The sequence below is a fragment of the Archocentrus centrarchus genome, chromosome 3, assembly GCF_007364275.1.
Source record: "Archocentrus centrarchus isolate MPI-CPG fArcCen1 chromosome 3, fArcCen1, whole genome shotgun sequence".
Taxonomy (NCBI): Eukaryota; Metazoa; Chordata; class Actinopteri; order Cichliformes; family Cichlidae; genus Archocentrus; species Archocentrus centrarchus.
This window is the reverse complement of record NC_044348.1, coordinates 8632505-8653606: the sequence shown is the minus strand read 5'-3', so window position 1 is coordinate 8653606 and position 21102 is coordinate 8632505. Positions and strand designations below refer to the sequence as shown.

Here is a 21102-nt window from a genome sequence, read left to right as displayed (position 1 = left end):
TGCAGTTCTTTTGTGTGTGCAGACTGATCGTGATTATTTGTGAGTTTTGCAGTTATCTCTGTGATTGCATTGTGCCCGGTTTGGTTTCTTGGGCTTAGTTCAGTGTGAAAAATCCCACCATTAATTTGTCACCTTGTAAGCTGTGTATCAGAAGGATCAATTCTGCCATTTGGGAAGCGGCCAGCTAGCATTATAAAATGCAGCCTGGTGGTTGTTAACACAATTAATCTGCCAAAGGTACTGTATATTTCAAAGAAGTCGGATTTATTAAGCGCCTGCTTTCTCTGTAAAACACTAATAAATTGCACCTACATGGCATACCTTTGCCATTTTACAGTTTCCTAGGTGTGTATCCTACATTTGCATGAGGATTACCAGAATCACATGGTCAGTTAGCTTTGCATAATTGGCTAATGCAATGCTATTTAGTCAGCTGGGGTGAGATTTGTTTGTTATTCACTGTTGGAGCTGGCATTCTGTTTATTGTGACTTTTTATGATTAAAACTGACTCTCTGTACACCACTTTTCTAAAGCACAGTCTCCAACCGCCTGCAGTGACATAACTAATTAGTGTGATCACATGGGAAGACCATGTTGTTACTGAAGCTGTCCAAATTATTTGAACACTAAGTGTCCTTTATTTGTATTAATTGACCATTTAAAGACGCTAAATTGTCTGCATATTATCACACTTCATGTGGTGGCTGTGTAACATACAGAATCAGGTCTATGTGATTTATTAAAGATCTGTTACTCTGGCTCAGGTTTTGCTCGTAACCTGTCTGAAGGAACAGATGCCAACTACACTGAGTATGTGGCCACAAGGTGGTACCGCTCACCTGAGCTGCTGCTGGGGTGAGTTCTTGTGTGTGGATCTGTGTGTGCATGCTGATATCTGTACTTAGAGCCAATTTAGAATCACTACTGAACCCCACTAACTGCATGTCTTTGGACTGTGGGAGGAAACCCACAAACACAGGGAGAACATGCAAACTCTGTACAGAAAGGTCCTGGTAATGGATTTGAAGCCAGGACCTTCTTGCTGGGAGGCAGCAGTGCTAACCACCACACCACCGGATTAACTCACTATAATTATTTTTACGCTGTATGTTTTATGTATCAGCTTGTGCCTCCAGCCTGTCGAGTAAATGAAAGAAAGTTATAGTAAAAACGTTTTATTATTATGCCAAAGAAACTATAAATAGAGAGTGTTTCTCATTCCCAGGGTTATTATAGTTAACGAAAACGAACGAAATAACGAAAACTGAAATTGAAAAAACATTGTCGTTAACTGAAATAAATAAAAACTATAATTAAAAGGAAAAAAACGATAACTAATTAAAACTGAATTGTGAGTTTACAAAACTAACTAAAACTAACTGAAATTATCGATAAACTGACTTTCATTTTAAGCCTTGTGGATTGATATGAAATCATTGTTTCCGCTCTCGGAGTTTAAGCTGGGAGCGCAACAGGACAACTGTGTGAGTGCGCATGTGCGTGCGCTCACCGCGCTGGTCCGCCGAGTAATTGCTGCGGTCTGCCGAGAAAGCGGCAGAGTCCCGTATGGAGGTTCTTTGAGTACAAACACCTGCACACGACCACAAGGTAATAACACACACAATCCAGCTACACAAGCATAAATGCGGACATGAGGTCGGCAACTTCTGTAGGTTGTGTACAGAGGCCGCAAAGACCCTGCAGGTTTAATTAGCAGCATCTAACCAAGCTAGCTCCAAAACAGAAGCAGCTTCAGGTGGTGAGAACATCAGGATGCAGCTGGATTTGAGCTTTGACTCCTTCAAAGAGTTTGTTTTTGTTTAACACCACATGTAGGCGTTATTAATCTGCTGCACTGATGCTGAAGTTTATTGTGGAGTTTATTGTAGAATTTATTGAGTTTGGGAGTTCATGTTTTTCTTTGTTTCTCCCTGTTGATGTTCATGTGTGTCCCTAATATTACACACATTTAGCATGTCTTGTGAACAGCTGGTTGTTGAATATATTTCTTTAAACTGTATCTTTTGTCAAGTTTTCATTACACAATAGTCACTTTTGCGCCTTGAATCTTGCACCTGATCAGGTATGAAAATACTAAAACTAATACTGAAACTAACTGAAACTAACTAAAACTAAGCATTAAACCAAAAATAAAAACTAATAAAAACGAGCAAAACCACTCTGAAAACTAATTAAAACTAACTGAATTAGAGAAAAAAAAGTAAAAACTAACTAAAACTAAACTATAATGTAAAATCCAAAACTATTATAACCCTGCTCATTCCAAACTAACTTTCCAGAGATCCCAAATGTGTCAAGCTAAAATGAAGAGCATTCTAATTGGTTTAAACAGTGAGGCCAGTAAAAACGGTTTTAGAGTATCTGAGCCAGTATGAGACCTATTTAATTGTATATGTACCAACATACACTCGTGGGCCATTCCATTAGGCATACCTCACTAGTACCGTGTTTTTTCCCCTTTTGTTTCCAGAACTGCCTGAATTTGTCATGGCACAGATTCAACAAGGTGCTGGAAACATTCCTCACAGATTTTGGTCCATATTGACACGATACCATCACATGGTTGCTGCAGATTTGTCAGCTGCACATCCATGATGTTCCACAACATCCCAACAGTGCTGTTCTGTATTGAGATCTGGTGACTGTGGAGACTATTTGAGTACAGTGAACTGATCGTCATGTGCAAGAAACCGGTTTGAAATGATATGAGCTTTGTGACATGGTACATTATCCTGCTGGAAGCAGCCATCAAAAGATGGGTATACTGTGGTCATAAATGGATACTATTACCGTTGCCTTCCTATCAGTTTGAAGCTGTCTGGACATTCTCCTCTGACCTCTGGCATCAACAAGGCATTTCCACTCAGAGACCTTTCACTCACTGGATATTTTCTTTTTCTTGGACCATTTGCTAAAAATCCTGGAGATGATTATGAAAGAAAATCCCAGCAGATCATCAGTTTCTGAAATAATCAGACCAGCCCGTCTGGCACCAACAACAGTGCCTCGTTAAAATTCATTTAAATCAAAATTCTGATGCTCAGTTTCAACTTCAGAAGGTAGTCTTGACCATGTCTACATGCCTAAATGCATTGAGTTGCTGCCACGTGATTGGCTGATATTTGCATTACCGAGCAGCTGAACAGGTGTACCTAACAAAATGGCTGGTTACTGTATTTAGATGAGGTGGGATTACAGATTTTTTTTGAAGAGTGCTATTATCCAAATAGCAGCTAAATCAATAAATATTACAATCTTGTAGAATTACCCTTAAAAGAAAACTGTTAATGGATTTTCAAATATGAAGTCTGAAGCGGATTCACTGTATCTGGAAATTAGTTGGTATAAAAAGTGTGACAGCACTGAACACAATTTCATCTTTTTGATTTATCCTGACATTTTTGTAATTTAATGAAAACTGATAAACTGAATATCATTTTTAATTAGTGTGCTACTGAAAGTGATGCGTTGATTCTGTTTAGTCCTCAGCTGTAAATCCTAGTTAAACATGATTCGATACGCTCTATATCTGCACTTCTAGCTGATACAAACACTCCCAAATCCTCAGTAAGTCTAATTGGATTGTGTTTATTTAGGTTTTATTACATCTGGCTGGAAACATATTTAATATTACTGCAGTATGTAGAATAAAATTTTATTGATTATTGTCCTATATGATAAATCATGATAAATCACCCAGTTAGTCAGCTCTAAATTATTACATTGTTTTTATTTGTATCTGTGTGTGGTTTCGAGCACAAAGCTAAGCTCACAAGCCATTTCAGTGTTCAGCCTTTCTTTTGCATTTCTTTAATTCAGATCGCTGGGAAAACAGCCAGTGAATCATGTGCTACATTATTACATGAGCCATCACGTACGCGCCACATCCAGAGATCAAATATCAGTTTCCTCGTTGACTTTTCTTGCCTATGTTGTTTTGGTGCTTTTGCTGCATTTTATGTCCATTCTAGCTTGGAGACAGCAGAACGTCATCTAGCCTCGGTGCTGTAGCCTGATTTAGTAAATGCCCTGGAACATTTATTGAGACAGCGTTTGAATGCCGCCCACTCAAATACTCTCTCCCTCCAACACCACCACTCCTCTGCTTCTCTGCTGCCAGATCTCTCGCCATTTCTCACCAGACTTCTCAGCTCTGTTCCCTCAGAAATGACCATCTTCTTTATGAGCCTCTCCATCAGAAACACGACATCGATCGTTTTATTTTAATTGCACCACCTCCACGAATTATATCACCCCCTCAGCATCATCCTTCTCATAATCATCTCCTCTTCATTTGGCGACTTAGCTTTCACCCCTATCCTCCCCATTTTCATTTTCTCCATCATTATTATCACCCTGCCATCTAAATAACAAGGTCTTCTTGCTCTCTTTGACATTCACATATGTGTCTGTTTTTCTCTGTCTCAGTGCTCCTTATGGAAAGGCAGTGGACATGTGGTCGGTGGGGTGTATCCTCGGGGAGCTGAGTGATGGCCAGCCCTTGTTTCCAGGGGAAAGCGAGATTGATCAGGTTGGTGAGCCAAAACAAGGGTGAAGCATGCGGTTAATTAAGCAGGCTGACTGAAAAGTAGAAACAGCTTTTGATGTGAATAAATCAAATTACAAAAAAACCTTAGATATGAAAGTTTAAAGAGGACTGACAGGTTTTATTTATTTCATATTGTTATAAAGGAAACAGTCATTCATAATACTTGATGCTCATGTACTTGACAGAACGCCTACTTGGGTTTTACTGGTTTCTTTCTGATATAATAAAATAACAAAAATGAGTCCTTGAGAGGTAAAAATCACAGTTACAGTTTTGTTGGACTCCATACCTGTGCAAGAGAGATGGCGATTATGGTGTCGGAAATTAAGCAATTGGGAGACAACAAATTGAACTGGTGGAGATCTTTGAGAGGTAATGAGCATTTTTGGAAATTTAATAACTACTCAAATAAAATTTTATTAATCCCAAAATCATAAGTTTGTCCAGCAGAACTTTACAACATGCAGTTTGTACAAAATAAAAAACCTTTCGCTCTCTCAGCTCACAAACAACCAATCAATATATTGGAGAATTAACATAAATAATCAGTGTCAGGCCTACCCTCAAAGACTTTATGAATTATGTGTCCAATTTTCTGTTCCAACAATTTTAGTAGGAAATTTATGGAAACAATGTGCATCACTTTCAGGTCAATGCACCTGGGCTCATGCTCTCATTATCAGCACTTTCCTTGATTGGACAGTGCACTCTAAATAATATAATAAAATATATATTCATGCAAATTAAAACTGAAGTGAAAATGCTGTTACCTGTTTTGGAGTTTTGGTGGTGGTGGGGGGGGGGGGGGGGGGGGGGGGGGGGGGGGGTTGTTATTCATCAAGGGCAACAGATAATAATTAACTATGCTATAAATCTTTAAGATTTAAGGGTTATACTGAGGGAAGCACAAATGTAAAACAAAACACATGATTATGTCTTTATGATATATTTCAATTAGCAAAAATGGAGCATAGGCTGTTCCAAACAGTGGGTTTTATTATTTGTCCAGTAATTCCATTGAAAATGCTCCAAAAGGCACCAACACCACAAACTTGGTCCTGAGGTTCAATGCAGTGACTTGAATTACCAGAGGTAGAGGTGAAGTCTCGCAGAAAGCAGTCGACTACAGCTGCCTCTTTCTGAAAAGCTATTTTCGGCTGCTCCTTGAAAATGTGTTTTTTGCCCTTCCTGATCCAACCCCGAAAGGATTTGTGCCTCCTTCTAAAACTGAATCAGGGAGCATTTTCTTATTAGGCAAATGTGTAAACCACTAAACCAACCACACAGGTTTTGTGAAGGGGGTAGCTAATCCTAGAGATCAAAAACATTTTTTGTACCAAGCTGTAAACATGCTTTTCATTCCTATTAAATTCACATTTTAACACAGGACTAAAGGCAGACTGAGAAAATGCACAGCATGGTGACAGGCAGGCAGGTAGGAGTGCAAGGGCCAGAAAGAAGTGTCATAAACAGCATTATAGTCTGGGAACACGGGGAAGGTGGTTCCAGTTGGCACAGGTGAGCCTTTCCCCGCTGACCAAGAAACACTTGCAGAGGAAAAGCTGAGTAAAGGGCCGGGGTCATCACAGTGGTGACTGACTTGACTGACTTGAAGCCAGCCTTCCTCAAGTGAGACCAGTGCCTTCAGGGAGTGCCACTGATTGCATGAGTACTTGTTCTGCATCAATTAATGATGCAGAACATCACTTTGCATCAAGATGATCAATTTTATTCACTTCACCTGTCAGTTACATTGTGGTTGAGCTGTGAATGATCTATAATGATGACACTGTAAAAATGTAAATCTGTAAGAATAAAACTATTCTGCTCTAATTAATATTTTTATGAAAACAACACAAAACAAAACAAATAAGTGCGTATAATAGGTTCTCTGACTCACACACCCACAGTAAATGAGGTCAGCTCTGCAGTTTCTCCTCAGCTTTACAGAGGTCTTCCTGCTGGTTTGATTTTCCAGCTCACGACTTTACTGCTTTGCTTTTACCATTCTCATGAACATTGCTTTACTTGGCAGCAAGTGGCTGCTGAAGATTGTGCTAAATCAACTGAGCAGACAGTCTGACAAAGGGTGTGGGGTTGGCTTAGCAGTGGAGCATTTAGCCCCCAGAGAGACATTCAAACCCCCCCCCCCCCCCCCCCCCCCCCATGAATGATAATGTTTCTCTGCATCTGAACTGTGCACATTATTAAATTTGTAAGGTAATAATACATCACTGTTGGAAATTTTTTAACAATAAAAACCCATAAGGCAGAAGAATGAACTCGTCATCTGTTCCCTAGTCTCTGCCACTTTTGATCGTGTTACATGATCTTCATCAGTTTGCGTAGCTGTCAGAAATGTGCTGTCGGTGTTTTTGAATGCTTTGAAAACTCCTCGTCCACAAATGCACCTTGAAGTGAAATTATTTGAAGTGGGATTAACTGCTGTTTACAAAGTCAAGAATGAACTTTGAAGCTCAAGATTTGCATACTTTTTTACAGGCTTTTTTTTTTTTTTTTTCCAATTGTCAATATTAAAAGAAAAAATTATTCAGGGAGCATTTCTGGATTCAAAACTTATAATGCACCATGTGTTTTCTATGATGTCTCTTTTTTTTATCTCCAGCTTTTCACCATTCAGAAGGTTTTGGGGCCACTTCCTGCAGAACAGATGAAACTCTTCTACAACAACCCTCGATTTCATGGAATCAGGGTACAAAATACTAACTGCCTTCTCTACTTTTTCTTCTTCTTTCTCCCCGTCCTCCTCATCTCTGATTTTTTTTTTTACCTCCTTTCCTTCTCTCTCAGCTTTGTCTCCTATCTCTCTCTCTCTCTTTTGTGGCAGTGTTCCCAGCACCATGACTGAGTGGATTGCTATGACTCATGAGTTAGGTGGTTGGTGTTCAGTTTAGCAGCTAGAGAAAATGCCCCAGAGGGACGATCAAGACTTTTTTTGTGTGTTTGTGTGTATGCACATGCTTTGTAGTTTGTTCAGCGTGATCCAGTGATAGATTTCTGTGTGATTTGAAGTGAGAACTACATTTTTCACTGGCAGCCACATCAACTGTATGTTGGAAATTGTAATAGTAATCTTCAATGCACAGAAAGTTTTGGGTTGGATATGAATTTGATCCAGTTTTTGTGTTTTTGCGCTTGTGCCAGTTTCCATCAGTTACTCATCCTCAGACTTTGGAGAGACGTTACCAAGGCATCTTGAGTGGTTTGATGTTGGACTTGATGAAGGTAAAATGCACAGAAGCACACCATCTCTCATATAAGAAACATATCTTGAGTTATATCCCTCAAATCATATCTGAGACACCAGTCACTAAAATGCATCCATCTCTCTATGATGATCTCTCTTTTTCCAATCAGAATCTGTTGCTGCTAAACCCTACTGAGCGTTACCTAACAGAGCAGAGTTTGAACCATCCAGCCTTCCAGCCTCTGAGGCAGGCAGAGAGAGAGAGGCCTCCGCCTGCATCTCCCAACCCGCCACGCTCCTCCAAGAGAAAAACACACCATCATGGCGAGAACACAGTTCCTACAAGGTTAGAATACGTTCCTTTATTTCAGTCTTCTGTCAGAGCCTCTACATGCCGTCACATTACAGTGCCCAATTTGGATGTCTCTGTGTTAACACTGGAACTAATGCTACACCTACACTGTACAGTTTGTATCTGATTATACTGAGATTTAATACTCTTTTAGTTCAACTAATGCTGTTTTAGTGCGTTTTCTATATCTTAGCAATATCCCAACCCAAGCTGGCACCCAAATTTACTAAAACATCTCCAGAGAGCGTGCAGTATTCTTAAAGCAGTGAAACAGCTCTGCAATAGTGGCCCTTACCACCACGCTGTACCAGAAAAAACACAGTATTCTGATGTTCTCTTGCTCTCTTACTCACACAGGCATGCAAACACACACACACACACACACACACACACAGTTAGCACAATTAGCACCATGGACAGCAACTGCAGTCAGCAATGAGGGCACATCTTCTTCAACTTGACTACCACAAGCCCAAAACAGATTTGGCCTCGCTGAAGTAACATAATGACAGCTTTAATGTCAAAAGCATGGAACAAAGAAGAGAAGCCCATAAATCACAGGTCCTCACATGCTGACTGGATGGAGGGGGGGGTCACCGCACCAAAGAAGCACACTCAATTATAGAATTCCTCACTCAACAGTCATTCCCAGTGGACCAGCTTCTAGATATATCACACACATATTACAGTATGAGTGAATAAATAAATGGGAACAACGTTTCAAAACACAAACTACTCACTCATTTTTCAGGTCTTCTTCTGGTGGTATACTCACCCTCTTCTGCTCTCTTCTGTCCTCCTTCTTTTGTGCACGGTTTTTTGTTTTGTTTTGTTTTCTTTGGCTTGCTAAACATAAAATAAAATGCTGCTGTGGCGGCTAACTATTCTATAAGACACTAGGCAAAAAAACTAATTGTTGCACAGTTGATGTCAACAGATACATGGAAATTTTTTCCAAAGAACAACGAGCGTGATCAGAAAGTACAAGTAATATATTTCCCAGCATTCCTCACTGCTGTCAAAACATTTCAGAAAAAGCGCCTATTTTTAGTCAGTGGAGTTTAAAATAATTGAGTAAACCATTGCAACAGTTGCCCTGTTGAAAGTTACACTACAAAGTCAAAGTTAGATGAAGTGTCTTCTGAAGATCTTTTCCAACTGTGTTTGGTAACTATAATATATAGAGTCAATTCTAAGGTTTTCTGTATCGGGGCATGAAAAAAGAAACATCTGCCCCTTAGCAAGTCTTAAAATTACCCATGACAAATTATAGCTTGTCATTATTTATTTAACAAAAACCATAAAGCCATAATGCAGAAGTGGTATTTGAAAAACTAAGTAAACCTCATAATTCAGTAGCTTGTAGAACCACTTTTAACTGCAGTAACTTGAAGTAATCATTTTCTGTATGACTATCCATCTCTCACAGCACTGTGGAGGAGTTTTGGCCCACTCTTCTTTATAATGTAGCTTCAGTTCATTGAGGTTTGCAGCAGTTGTGTAGCTGTCAGATAAATGGTCTCACATTTAACTCTAGAATACTTTGGTATACAGAGGAGTTCATGGTCGACTCAATGACTGCAAGGTGCACAGGTCTTGTGGCTGCAAAACAAACCCAAATCATTACCCCTCCACCGCCATGCTTGATAGTTGGTATGAGGTGTTTGTCTTGAATGTTTTCCACTTGTGAATAATCTTTTTCACTGTAGAATGATGGACTTCGTATTGTTCAGAAATGGCCTTGTAATCCTTCCCAGACTGATGAGCAGCAACAATCACTTCTCTAAGATAACTGCTGATATCTCTCCTCCATGGCATTGTGTTAACTCACACCTGAATGCTCCAGACCAGTAAACTGCCAAAACTTCTGCTTTTATAGAGGAGTTCACACTAGCTGATGATCAGTTAATCAACTGCATTTGATTAGCAGCAACAGGCTGCTACTGACCCTCTGAATTCCTGTGGAAGCAGTAATGTTGTACTTAGTTTTTCCACATGCTACTACTGCATTTTGACTTAGGTTTTGTTAAATAGATTATGATAATTTTTTCTTATTTTTTTGTTCAACTGGGACTCAACAAACATAAACCAAAAAGAACTTATCATTATTTTGACCCACTCATAGATCTAGCATTGAAAAAAGTAGTAAACAAACTATTGGCCTGAGATTGTATATTTTAAATTAAAATTCTCATCTAACACTTGAAAAACATCTAACAGTTCAGTGTGAAAGAAAGGCTGAAAAAAACTGAATTCTTTAGTTTCTTTTTTTTAAGATATTTTATTTATGGTTTTCAAAAGTAACTATCAGGACTTTGGGGTGAAAAGTAATGTGAGCCCATACTAATTGTCCCTCCCTCCATTCCTCCAGGAGTCACAGTAAGAGTACAAGTCGTCGTTCCAATAGCAAAGAATGTTCCAGCCTCCCTCGCCACGGAGACCTCCATCACCTCGGCAATGAGAGTTTTCTCAATGGCAACAAACCGGCGCCATCCAGTTTAAGTCCAACACTGCACCCCAAGAGCCAGTACATGTCCCAGACCCTTAATCGTTCTGTCTCATCCAGCAAAGACCTGGCTAACAACAACCTGCCACACCTCCTGAGTCCCAAAGAATCTAAAAGCAAGACAGAGTTTGACTTCAATTTGGGGCCCTCCCCAAAGCTGCCAGACCAGGGACATGGAGCGAAATATGGTCACGGCAAATCCAACTCCTCTCGCTCTCAGCAGCAACAGCAGCAACAGCAGCAGCAGCAGCAGCAGCAGCAGGCCAGTCGCCACACTTTCCTGGAAAACAAAACTAACACACTACAGTCTGGAGCAGAAAAACAACACAGCCGACATGCCCACAGTATGGCTGACTCTGCCCACGGGTCTATGTCCTCATCCTCTAAGAGTTCAGCGTCTTATCTCAGCCTGTCCAAGAGCCACAGTGGGCTAAGTGATGCCAAATCTGTGGGGAATCTCAGCGATGGTCGACTCCACCCAGATGACCCAAACTCTAACACGACAGCTGGAGTGGGACCCAGTGCCCGCTTCTTCCCTGCCAGCTGTTTGGACCTCAACACCCCTTCAGGTCCCTCTGGGCCTCCTGGGAGCCCCTCTACCCGACACAGTGATCGATCTGGACACAGTCCCGCCTCTCGTAGCAGCGGCAATGCCCGCATGGAGAGCAGCACACTGGACTCTTCATCCAGACACAAATCCAGACATAAATCTTTAGCTCCAGGTCAGTTTAATAAGTGCTCAAGAGTCAATTCATTTTACACTCTTGAAAGCTTTTCTTTTAAACTTTATGTTCAGTTCATCACAGCGAATTCCAGCACAAACTCTAACTCAACAAAAACAAATAAAGAAATAAATAAAGGTAGATAGAGAATTTAAACTAGAGTCTCTGTTTGGACTCCTGTTTGCACATTTTATAGAGTTAACAATTAAGCAGTCAGATAATAGTATATTTGTGAGTATTCACTTCTTATCACTCTATTAACTTGGACCTCTTTCTCTCATCTCCAGAGGATGCTGGGGCTCCAGAGCTCATGGACCCAGGAGGAGCAGGGATGCCCTCCACTCACACTCTGCCTTCCCCTCATGAGTCTTATCATTACGGACTCGGCTATACCTCGCCTTTCTCCTCTCAGCAGCGGCCGCAGCGTCACTCCATGTATGTGAGAAGGGAACGCCACCGACCCCACGGGGCAGAGAGCGTAATGGCAGGCTTGCCTCCACCGGGGCAAGCGATACCAACACGAGCGAGTAGCCTGCAGCTCCTCTCTCCACAGCTGCAGCACAGGACCACCCTCGCTGGACACTCAGTGAGCTCTTCAAGAGAGGACTGCACGGACGACATGACGAGGGTTAGTGGCAGAAAGCCTTACAAGTGTGGTGGGGACTGACCCTAAAATACCAACAGAAACACAATGAAAAGGTTAACTTACGACATATTATATTGCATGGTGATGTTACCATCTCCGTGGTAACAGCAATATCTGTAGTTTCTAAAAAGTTATAACATTGAAATAAAAATAAAAATTGTTAAACAAAAACAAAGAGACATACCATGACATACCCACACTCCCCCACCCATCTACAGTACCAACCCAACAGTAGTCATCACTCATGTTATCATATATATTGCACCCATTTCCATCCTTCATTGCAAAACATCTGACCAAGATCTCTCCGCACATTATGGACCAAGTCCAGAGTCAAAAAAAAAGAAGAGGATATTTGCCCCACTTTTAAAAATTCATTACAAATCATCTGTAGGACATCTTTCAAATGCTGCAGATTTTCCCATCTCCTCAACCCATTCTTGCATTGAGAGTACTCCCTTAGACTTCCATCTTTTCAGAAGAATCAATCTGCCTATCATAATGCTAGTTTGGACCCAATTTTTTCATTTTTATCTTTTCCCCCTACTTCTATATCCTTACTCAGCAAAGAGTGGGGGCCTGAATGGGATTTGAATTCCTGACATATCACAATATAAATTAAAGCCGCAAGCGGCGATGAGCGGGCCCTCGCACCCGGCGCGCGTCGACCCCTGGCGCGCTCCAGCCAAGCCGCGCGTCGACCCGTGGCACGCTCCAGCCGAACCGCGCTGGGAGGTTCTCGCAGACGAGAGAGTAGCTGGCTCACCCGGCTGCTGACGGCTCAGCAGGCTAGCTGTACCTCCCGTCGTTCGTCTCCCGCTTCCACTAGGTGGCGTCGGTGAGTGCCCACTAATTAATATGTCACAATGCTCTATGTAATGCCTGCAGCCATCAATGAAACTGTAATGACCATAGGATGATGAGTATCAGTGTCCTACTGATTTCCTGTTGCCACTAGGTGGCGTTATGAGTGTGAAACAAAGCTGATAGAGGGGTGTGTCCAGTCTCCCTTACCCTCCCATTAAGCCTGTGAAGTTTGGAATAGATTGGACAATGTATGAGAGAGATGTAACAATTTGGTGCACTGTGGTATATGAGTAAAATCCCACATTTAGAGGGTTGCTACGGCAACACCGTTCAATATTCTACAAAACCATGAATATCTTTTGATGGGCTACTTGTGTAGATGATCTGGAGCCATTTTGGTGTGACTGGATGAAAAGCTGTAGTAGAAGATGATTGAAATAGCAGGCCTGAAAAATGTGAAAAATGCTGCAAAAATGACACCTTAATTAGAACATGTCAGGCTTCCTGTTGGATTTCGGCTATCGGTCCAAGAGACTTTTTTGTACGTGTTAGGATGTTACTTCAGCATGCACGATTTCAGGTACACAGACCAAGCACTGCCCTGGGGCTGATGTTTAGAACCTATCTGGGCCTGAAATGGAAAAAAATTCCAAATTCAGAGGGTTGCTACGGCAACACCGTTCAATATTCTACAAAAGCATGAATATCTTTTGATGGGCTACTTGTGTGGATGATCTGGAGCCATTTTGGTCTCACTGGGTCAAATGCCCTAGGAGGAGTTGAGGCAAAAAGGCCTGAAAAAGGCGAAAAATGCTGCAAAAATGACACTTTAAAGTAAACGTGGCTGACTTCCTGTTGGGTTTGGGCTATCGGTCCAAGAGAGTTTTTTGTAGATGTTAGCATCTTACATCAGCAGGCACATTTTCAGGTACATAGAGAAAGCACAGCCCAGGGGCTGATGTTTAGAATCTCTGTGAATTTGAAATTGAAAAAAGTCCAAATTCAGAGGGTTGCCATGGCAACACCGTTCAATATTCTACAAAACCCTGAATAACTTTTGATGGGCTACTTGTGTAGATGATCTGGAGCCAATTTGGTGTCACTGGGTGAAATGCCCTAGGACAAGTTCGTTCAAATAGCAGGCGTGGAAATCGCAAAAATTGACACCTTCAATTGAAGATGGCCGACTTCCTGTAGGGTTTAGGGTATGGGTCCAAGAGACTTTTTTGTACGTCTTAGTATGTTACATGAGCATGTACATTTTCATACATGTAGATAAAACGTAGCTCCGGGGCTACTCAAAAAACTTGCTATTTTAAGATATTCCGAGCTGCCACTAGGCGGCGCTCCAACGTTTATGGACTTTATGCATATGAGTGTGTTCAGGGCAGCATGCTTATCACACCACTGAAGTTTGAGCCAGATTGGGCAAGTTGGCTTTGAGTTACAGCCATTTTTGTGTTCATGGCGAATCATCGAACTTTGCCGTCCCATAAGGGTCACGCCCTTTTGTCAAAAACTCACAGTTTTGAAAACACAGTAAGTCCAACTTCTTAAGGCTTTCCAGGTGAAATTTGAGATGGTTCTGCTAAACCACCTTGGAGCTGGACCTCCAAGTGTAAAATATGACATTTCCTGTTCCCACTAGGTGGCGCTGCGACTGATATTAAATATTGTCATATGTATGTGTTCAGGGGGGCACCCTCATCCTACTGGAGAAGTTTGATGCACATTGGATCATGTAGGTATGAATGAGAGGCAATCAAAATTTCATGGCGAATGATCAAAGTTCAAAGGGGCATAAGGACCCCTCCCCCTTGGCAAAAACTCACCATTTTCGAGATTTAGATTCCCCTGGGGGTGTAGGTTAGACAAACCAAATATGAAGATGATAACGTCTAAAACCTCTGAGTTATTAGAAAAAGTGTGAGGGCTGCAAATCGCCAAATTTGCATAATTCATTCAAAATGGCGGACTTCCTGTTGGGTTTAGGGCATGGCTCCAAGAGGATTTTTTGTGCGCGTGGACATGATATACATGTGTATGAAGTTTCATTCATGTACGTGAAACACAGCGGTGGGGCTCCAGTTTAGGGGGCGCTAGCGAGCCATTTGGGCGCGCCCTTGCCCGAGCCCATTAAAATACTTAAATTTTCACCAGGTGTGACGCATGTGCAAAGTTTCATGAGTTTTTGAATATGATAAAGCCCCCAAAAAGCCAATTCATTTGCCTGAATAATAATAATAAAAAAAAAAAAAAAAAAAAATAAAATAATAATAAACGAAGCAATTACAATAGGGCATTCGCACAGTTCGTGCTCGGGCCCTAAATATTTTCATAGATTCTAGTCCAAAATCCCTGAATTTTATTATATGTCCACAAAGCATAGACCTGCCAAATGTTTACATTGCCAACAGTTTGCTGTATGTAGTTGAAATAAACTGCATGGTGTCCAGCAAAGATTATTTTAAAATCTTAAATTGAATCATTCATATCTTGACATGATTTTAATGTTCTTTGCTCTTTCCGTCACTTTTCCATGCCTTCGTGAAAGCTTTCCAATATTCTGAATCAGCATAGAATAATATACAGACCTTGCAATCCCTGCCAAGGTCAGACAGTGCAATGCTCCGAGAAATTGCAAAAAAAAAAAAAAACCTGAGAGCTACATGTCAGACTCTACAGGCCTCAGTTAGCATGTTAAATGTTAACAAGTAATGACAAGTATGGCTTGTTTAAAAACATTACCAGGAAAAAGCCTCTTCTCTCAAAATGTAACATGGCAGCACGGCTTAGGTTTGCAAATTTTCATCTGAAGAAACGATACTTCTTGAACATTGTCCTTTGGAAAGATGAGATCAAAGTGGAGATGTTCAGCCATAATATCAGCAGAAACACCTCATACCAGCTGTCAAGATGGAGGGGTGACGATTTGGGCTTGTTTTGCAGCCACAGAACCTGGGCACCTTGTGGTCATTGAGTCGACCATGAACTCCTCTGTATACCAAAGTATTTTAGAGTTAAATGTGAGGCCATCTGTCTGACAACTAAAGCTTGGCTGAAACCGGGTCATGCAACAGGACAATGATCCCAAGCACAGCAGCAAATCTACAATAGTTTACTGAAAAAAGACTCGAGCTGTTCCAGTGGCCCAGTCAAGGTTCAGACCTCTGACTGAAATGCTGTGGCTGAACCTTAAGAGAGCTGTGCATAAACAAATGGCAGCAAACTTCAATGAAGTGCAGCAACATTATAAAGAGTGGGCCAAAATTCCTCCACAACAATGTGAGACTTCCTAAAACAGGGCTGAAGATGAGAGTTAAACATAGCCAAACAAAGCATCTTTTAAAATACATTTTAATTCAAAATGAGATTTAACTCAAGAATACTGCTACAATGCCACATCAGTCAAGCAAAAGACGTCAATTAAAATATGCTGAAAAGCAAAGAAATGGTTACTCAAACCAAAGAAAAACATTTCAGCTGCTAAAGGGCATAGCTAATCGCTAGTAGCTTAAACCAGAGGTGGCAAAATTAAAGACATTCTTTACTTAAGTAGAAGTATAGATATTTGTGTTGAGAAAATACTCTGAAAATACTGGTAAAAAGCTCAAGTATTGATTCAGGTTTTATTCAAGTAAAAGTGAAAAGGTACAGGCTCTGAAATATACTCAAAGTAAAAGTAGCTCTTTGGAGTACATTTCTACCAAGGATTTGTGCAAAGCTAACTTAACCTTGTGCTATATTAATATTATAATATAATATAATAAAACATGGGAATACAAACTTTTTTTACTTTGCCTCCACAGTCAGGGCTTAAAGTGGGATTTGGCAGTTGTAGTGGCTCAGCGTGGGGAAAAGAATCGCAACTCAGTCATTTCTGTTGTGCTGCTGCTCTGAGATTTACGAAAATGAATTCAACCAGATGTTTCACAAGCTATCTTGGCTGATTTCCACCCCCTATACTGACAGTATACGTTAATACTGTCTTTATACTGATAGTATGCAGTTGGTACAAAGGTGGAAATTCATCTCTGCTACACTTGATGTAACCTGTAACTCTGACCATGAACAACACAGCTGCTGTGCACCAGTCCAACACAGAGCTTTACTGTAAAATCACCACAACCAACCTGCACTAAACTGCTGTAGTTTCATGCAACCTTTGAAAAACTTAAAGTTAGTGTACCTCAGTTTGTTTTGCAGGACATTTCACAATATGAAAAACATAACTTCATATCATATACAGGTCTGAGATCTGATTTTAAAAATGAGGACGTTATATGTAAGCTTTAAACTTCCAGTTTATCAGATGTCACTGAGCAGTCCTTACCTTTAAATCTAACCTCTCTTCTTCCTTTCCTGTCCTCTTTCTTCCATCTTTCTCCATCTCTGAGTGAAGTTATCTCTCTTTTCTCTCCCTGGAAATACAGCAGCTGGACCTTTAGCTAGCAGGCACACTGTGTGACAAACTGCACAGAAACAATTTGTGGGTTTGCTGATATTTGTTGAGCAGTTGGAAACTTTGTATTTGAAATGACCTGCCATCTAAAAATCATTACTCCCTTTACTCATCACTCTTCTTTAGCACTAGCTAGATGCCAAAGTACCCTGACCACAAAAATACAGATATTTGTGAAAGTACAGATATTTGTGTTACGATGTAGGGAGTAAAAGTAAAAAGTTGTCAGAAAAATAAAAACTCAAGTAAAGTACAGATACCTGAAAGTTCTACTTAAGTACTTAATTAGTAAGTAATACTAGAATTTTACCCACTACAAAAAATAAACAAATGAATAAATAAAATCTGAGCTGGCTTATTGGTCCAATTGCTAGTAAAATTAATTAACTAGCAAGTCATGTTATGTCAGATAATTCAATAAATTTACTCCAAAAGGCACTAACACCACAGAGTCAAATGGTGCATTTCAGTGACTTGAATTAATCCAGGTGAGGCTGTTCAGACGGGAAGCAAGGAAGCACTAGACTCCCATGATTATATATATATATATATATATATATATATATATATATATATATATATATATATATATATATATATATATATATATATATATATATATATATAGAGAGAGAGAGAGAGAGAGAGAGAGAGAGAGAGAGAGAGAGAGAGAGAGAGAGAGAGAGAGAGGCTCATAGCCTTCCTATAGGCTTAATTTTTCAGCCTGTGTGGCTGAAAAATTATAAACAGTAGAAATAAGTCAGAAATGCGAGTTTGTATGTTTTGCTCTTTGACACAAGTAATGTGTCAAGATTAAAGGTGTTGCATTTGACATGAAATCACTATGGTCAAAAGGAAGGCAGGTGCCAAATTTCAGTTATTTCTAAAATACTGTGACATTTTACCTTAAATTCTGTTGAGATAAAGGGGGATGAAACGTGCAGCTTCAACATTTTAACTTTTCCAGAAGTGCTTGAAAACCTTTTTTTGTTTCCCAGAAAAAACTGAAACGCTGCATCTGCGATTTAAAAGCCTGTCTGAAAGCAATAATAACTACAGCTGTTTTCTTGGATTGTTCTAAGTTACTGAAAGATGATGGAAGATGAGGCAGGCTGATGAAAAATCACACAGAGACAAAAAATTACAGTTCCTGAAATGTATGAAAGCTCATTTACTGAAGATATTAAACAATGTAAGAGGAACAAAAGGAGAAATGTCCCTTTGTTATGTGCACTGACTTTGTGTGTGTGTGTGTGTGTGTGTGTATGTGTGTGTGTGTGTGTGTGTGTGTGTGTGTGTGTGTGTGTGTGTGTGTGTGTGTGTGTGTGTGTGTGTGTGTGTGTGTGCATTGTGAGTATGGGTATTTGATGCGTCTGTGTAGGAAGTGTCACTGTCTCGCATTATCATTGCCACTGCTTCATGCTGCTTCTTCAGTCTGCTTTGACCTGCAACTGTCCGTCTTCTCAACAGAGTGAGCAGTCCCCTAAAGACATGAGCCACCCTTGTGCCCCCATCAAAGACTCTACGAGGGACAACACTGCTGCCTTTCATACGCAGCGCTCTAAAAACGAGGTCCGATCCCCTGACTCCTCCCTATCTCCAGCCAGTTCAGCAAACACAGACAGTAGCCCTTCTGACTGCTTTTTTTTTTTTGTTTCTACTTAGGCCAACAGCTTCACTGCACGTTGTCGCTGGTATAAATGTAACCTCACTGAAAACCGCTAAGATGTCCTGAATGTTTGTGATGTGAGCCAGAAAAGATTGTTATAGCTAATAATAAGGGATGAAGTGAGATTAAACAGGAATGTCACTCAAAAAGCTGAAGACACTGAGAACATTTGTAAGGTCCTGCATCCATGTGTGTCTTTGTGTCTGCATGATGTGTGCGTTTTTTTTGTTTTTTGTTTTTTTTTAGGTTGGCATGTATCACGACCCTCATGTTGAGGATGGAGCTTCCTCCAAGGAGAACCGGATGATCTTCACCGAGTCCATGCCCCGTAGAGTAGGGAGCTTTTATCGAGGTAAGGAGCAGGAATCACCAAAAGACAGTGTTTGCAGTGTGGCACTGCGAATTTCACAAATATCCACACAGACCAACACAAATGAAACAGTCGTAAAACCTGCATAACAACAGGGTTGTTCAGCATAGTTCCTGTTTGCGCTGTTGATTGATTGTCTGAGGCAGGAGCTGGGACACTCTTTAGCATGTCAGGATTATCCCATAAATTTCTATTCAGGATTCCATGGAGCAGCAAATAAAACACTGTGGAAAAAAAGCACATCATGTCTAAATTATCAAAGACGTTTTCATTTTCACAGCAAACACTCCTCATTAAAATATTCAGAAATACACACTTTCAGTTATTTCCACCTTTTTTTGTTTCTCCTCAGTCCCTTCTCCAAGACCGGACAACTCCTCCTCTTTCCACGACGGTGTCGGCCAGGGTCGAGGACCAGTTGTGCCCGTTGTCCCTGGAGACCCTGTTGCCATGGTCAGCCACTCCAAACGCCAGACAGCTTTTGACTGGTGAGAATTCGTTTGTTGTCTTTACGTGGCTTGTTGAGGCAGTAGTAGAGCACATACAGGAACAAAGATGAATCAAAGAAACATGAACAACTATTCAGCTGTTAACTGTTAGAATTGTGCAATTTCAGTACAAAGTGTGCTGGAAGTGCAGCACGTTTATGGATGAAGACATTTTTTTCCTTTTCTTTATAGTTTCCTTGCTAAATATGAGCATCATCCCTGTTGTTAAAGCATCTGACACTTCTTCCTCACTGTCACACGAAGGTCTGTCGTTAACTCCGATCAAGATCTGTTTTTCAGGTTCCATGGTGTTACAGTGGAGGCATAAATAATGAATTCACAGTTCAAAAAAAATCTATAGTTCTAGTCCATACACTCACTGTCCACTTCATTAGGTATGCCTGTTCAACTGCTCGTTGATGCAAATATCTAAGCAGTCAATCAGATGGCAGCAACTCAGTGCCTTTAGGCATGTAGACATGTTCAAGATGACCTGCTGAAGTTCAGGATGAGGAAGAAGAAGATGTAAGTGACTTGCTTGCTGGTATAAGTATTTCAGAAATTGCTGATCTACTGGGATTTTCCCACACAGCGAGAATGGTCTGAAAAATGGTCTGAAAATATCCAGTGAGCAACAATTATCTGGGTGAAAGAGCCTTGTTGATGCCAGAGATCAGTGGAGACTGCTTCAAGCTGATAGGAAGGCAACAGTGACTCAAATGACCACTCGTTACAACTGAGGTATGCAGAAGAGCATCTCTGAAGGCACAACACATTGAACCTTGAAGAAGATGGGTTACAGCAGCAGAAGACCACGCTGGTTGCCACTCCTATCAGCTAAGCACAGGACATTGAGGCTATAGTTTGCACAGGCTCACAAAAATCGCACAATAGAAGATTGGGAAAGCACTGCCTAGTCTGATGAGTCTAATTTCTGTTGCAACCTTCAGATGGTAGGGTCAGAATTCAGTGTAAACAAGATGAAAGCATGGATCCCTCTTGCCTAACTTAGCATCATTTAAGTGCCACAGCCTCCCTGAGTATTGTTGCTGACCTTATCCATCCCTTTGTGACACTCACAGCGTACCCATCTTCTGATGGCTGTTTCCAGCAGGATAACATGCCATGTCACAAAGCTCAGATAATCTCCAATGGGTTTCTTGGACACAACACTGTTCTCAAATGGCCTCCACAGTCACCAGATCTGAATCCAATAGCGCACCTTTGGGATGGGCTGGAACAGGAGATTCACATCATGGATGTGAAGCCAACAAATTGCAGCAGCTGTGTGATGCTTTTGT

General features: G+C 40.8%; 1 protein-coding gene across 1 annotated transcript in view; it reads left to right on the top strand.

The window, feature by feature from the left end:
• The window catches only part of LOC115778393 (cyclin-dependent kinase-like 5), a 50044-nt gene that overhangs the window by 20016 nt on the left and 8926 nt on the right, over nt 1-21102 (top strand). The window contains exons 7-16 of the mRNA XM_030726495.1: nt 766-856; nt 4451-4553; nt 7198-7284; nt 7737-7817; nt 7950-8125; nt 10503-11359; nt 11647-11987; nt 18745-18846; nt 19190-19295; nt 19666-19801. Of these exons, the coding sequence (XP_030582355.1) occupies nt 766-856; nt 4451-4553; nt 7198-7284; nt 7737-7817; nt 7950-8125; nt 10503-11359; nt 11647-11987; nt 18745-18846; nt 19190-19295; nt 19666-19801 (2080 nt within the window). The remainder of the gene's footprint in view (nt 1-765; nt 857-4450; nt 4554-7197; nt 7285-7736; nt 7818-7949; nt 8126-10502; nt 11360-11646; nt 11988-18744; nt 18847-19189; nt 19296-19665; nt 19802-21102) is intronic.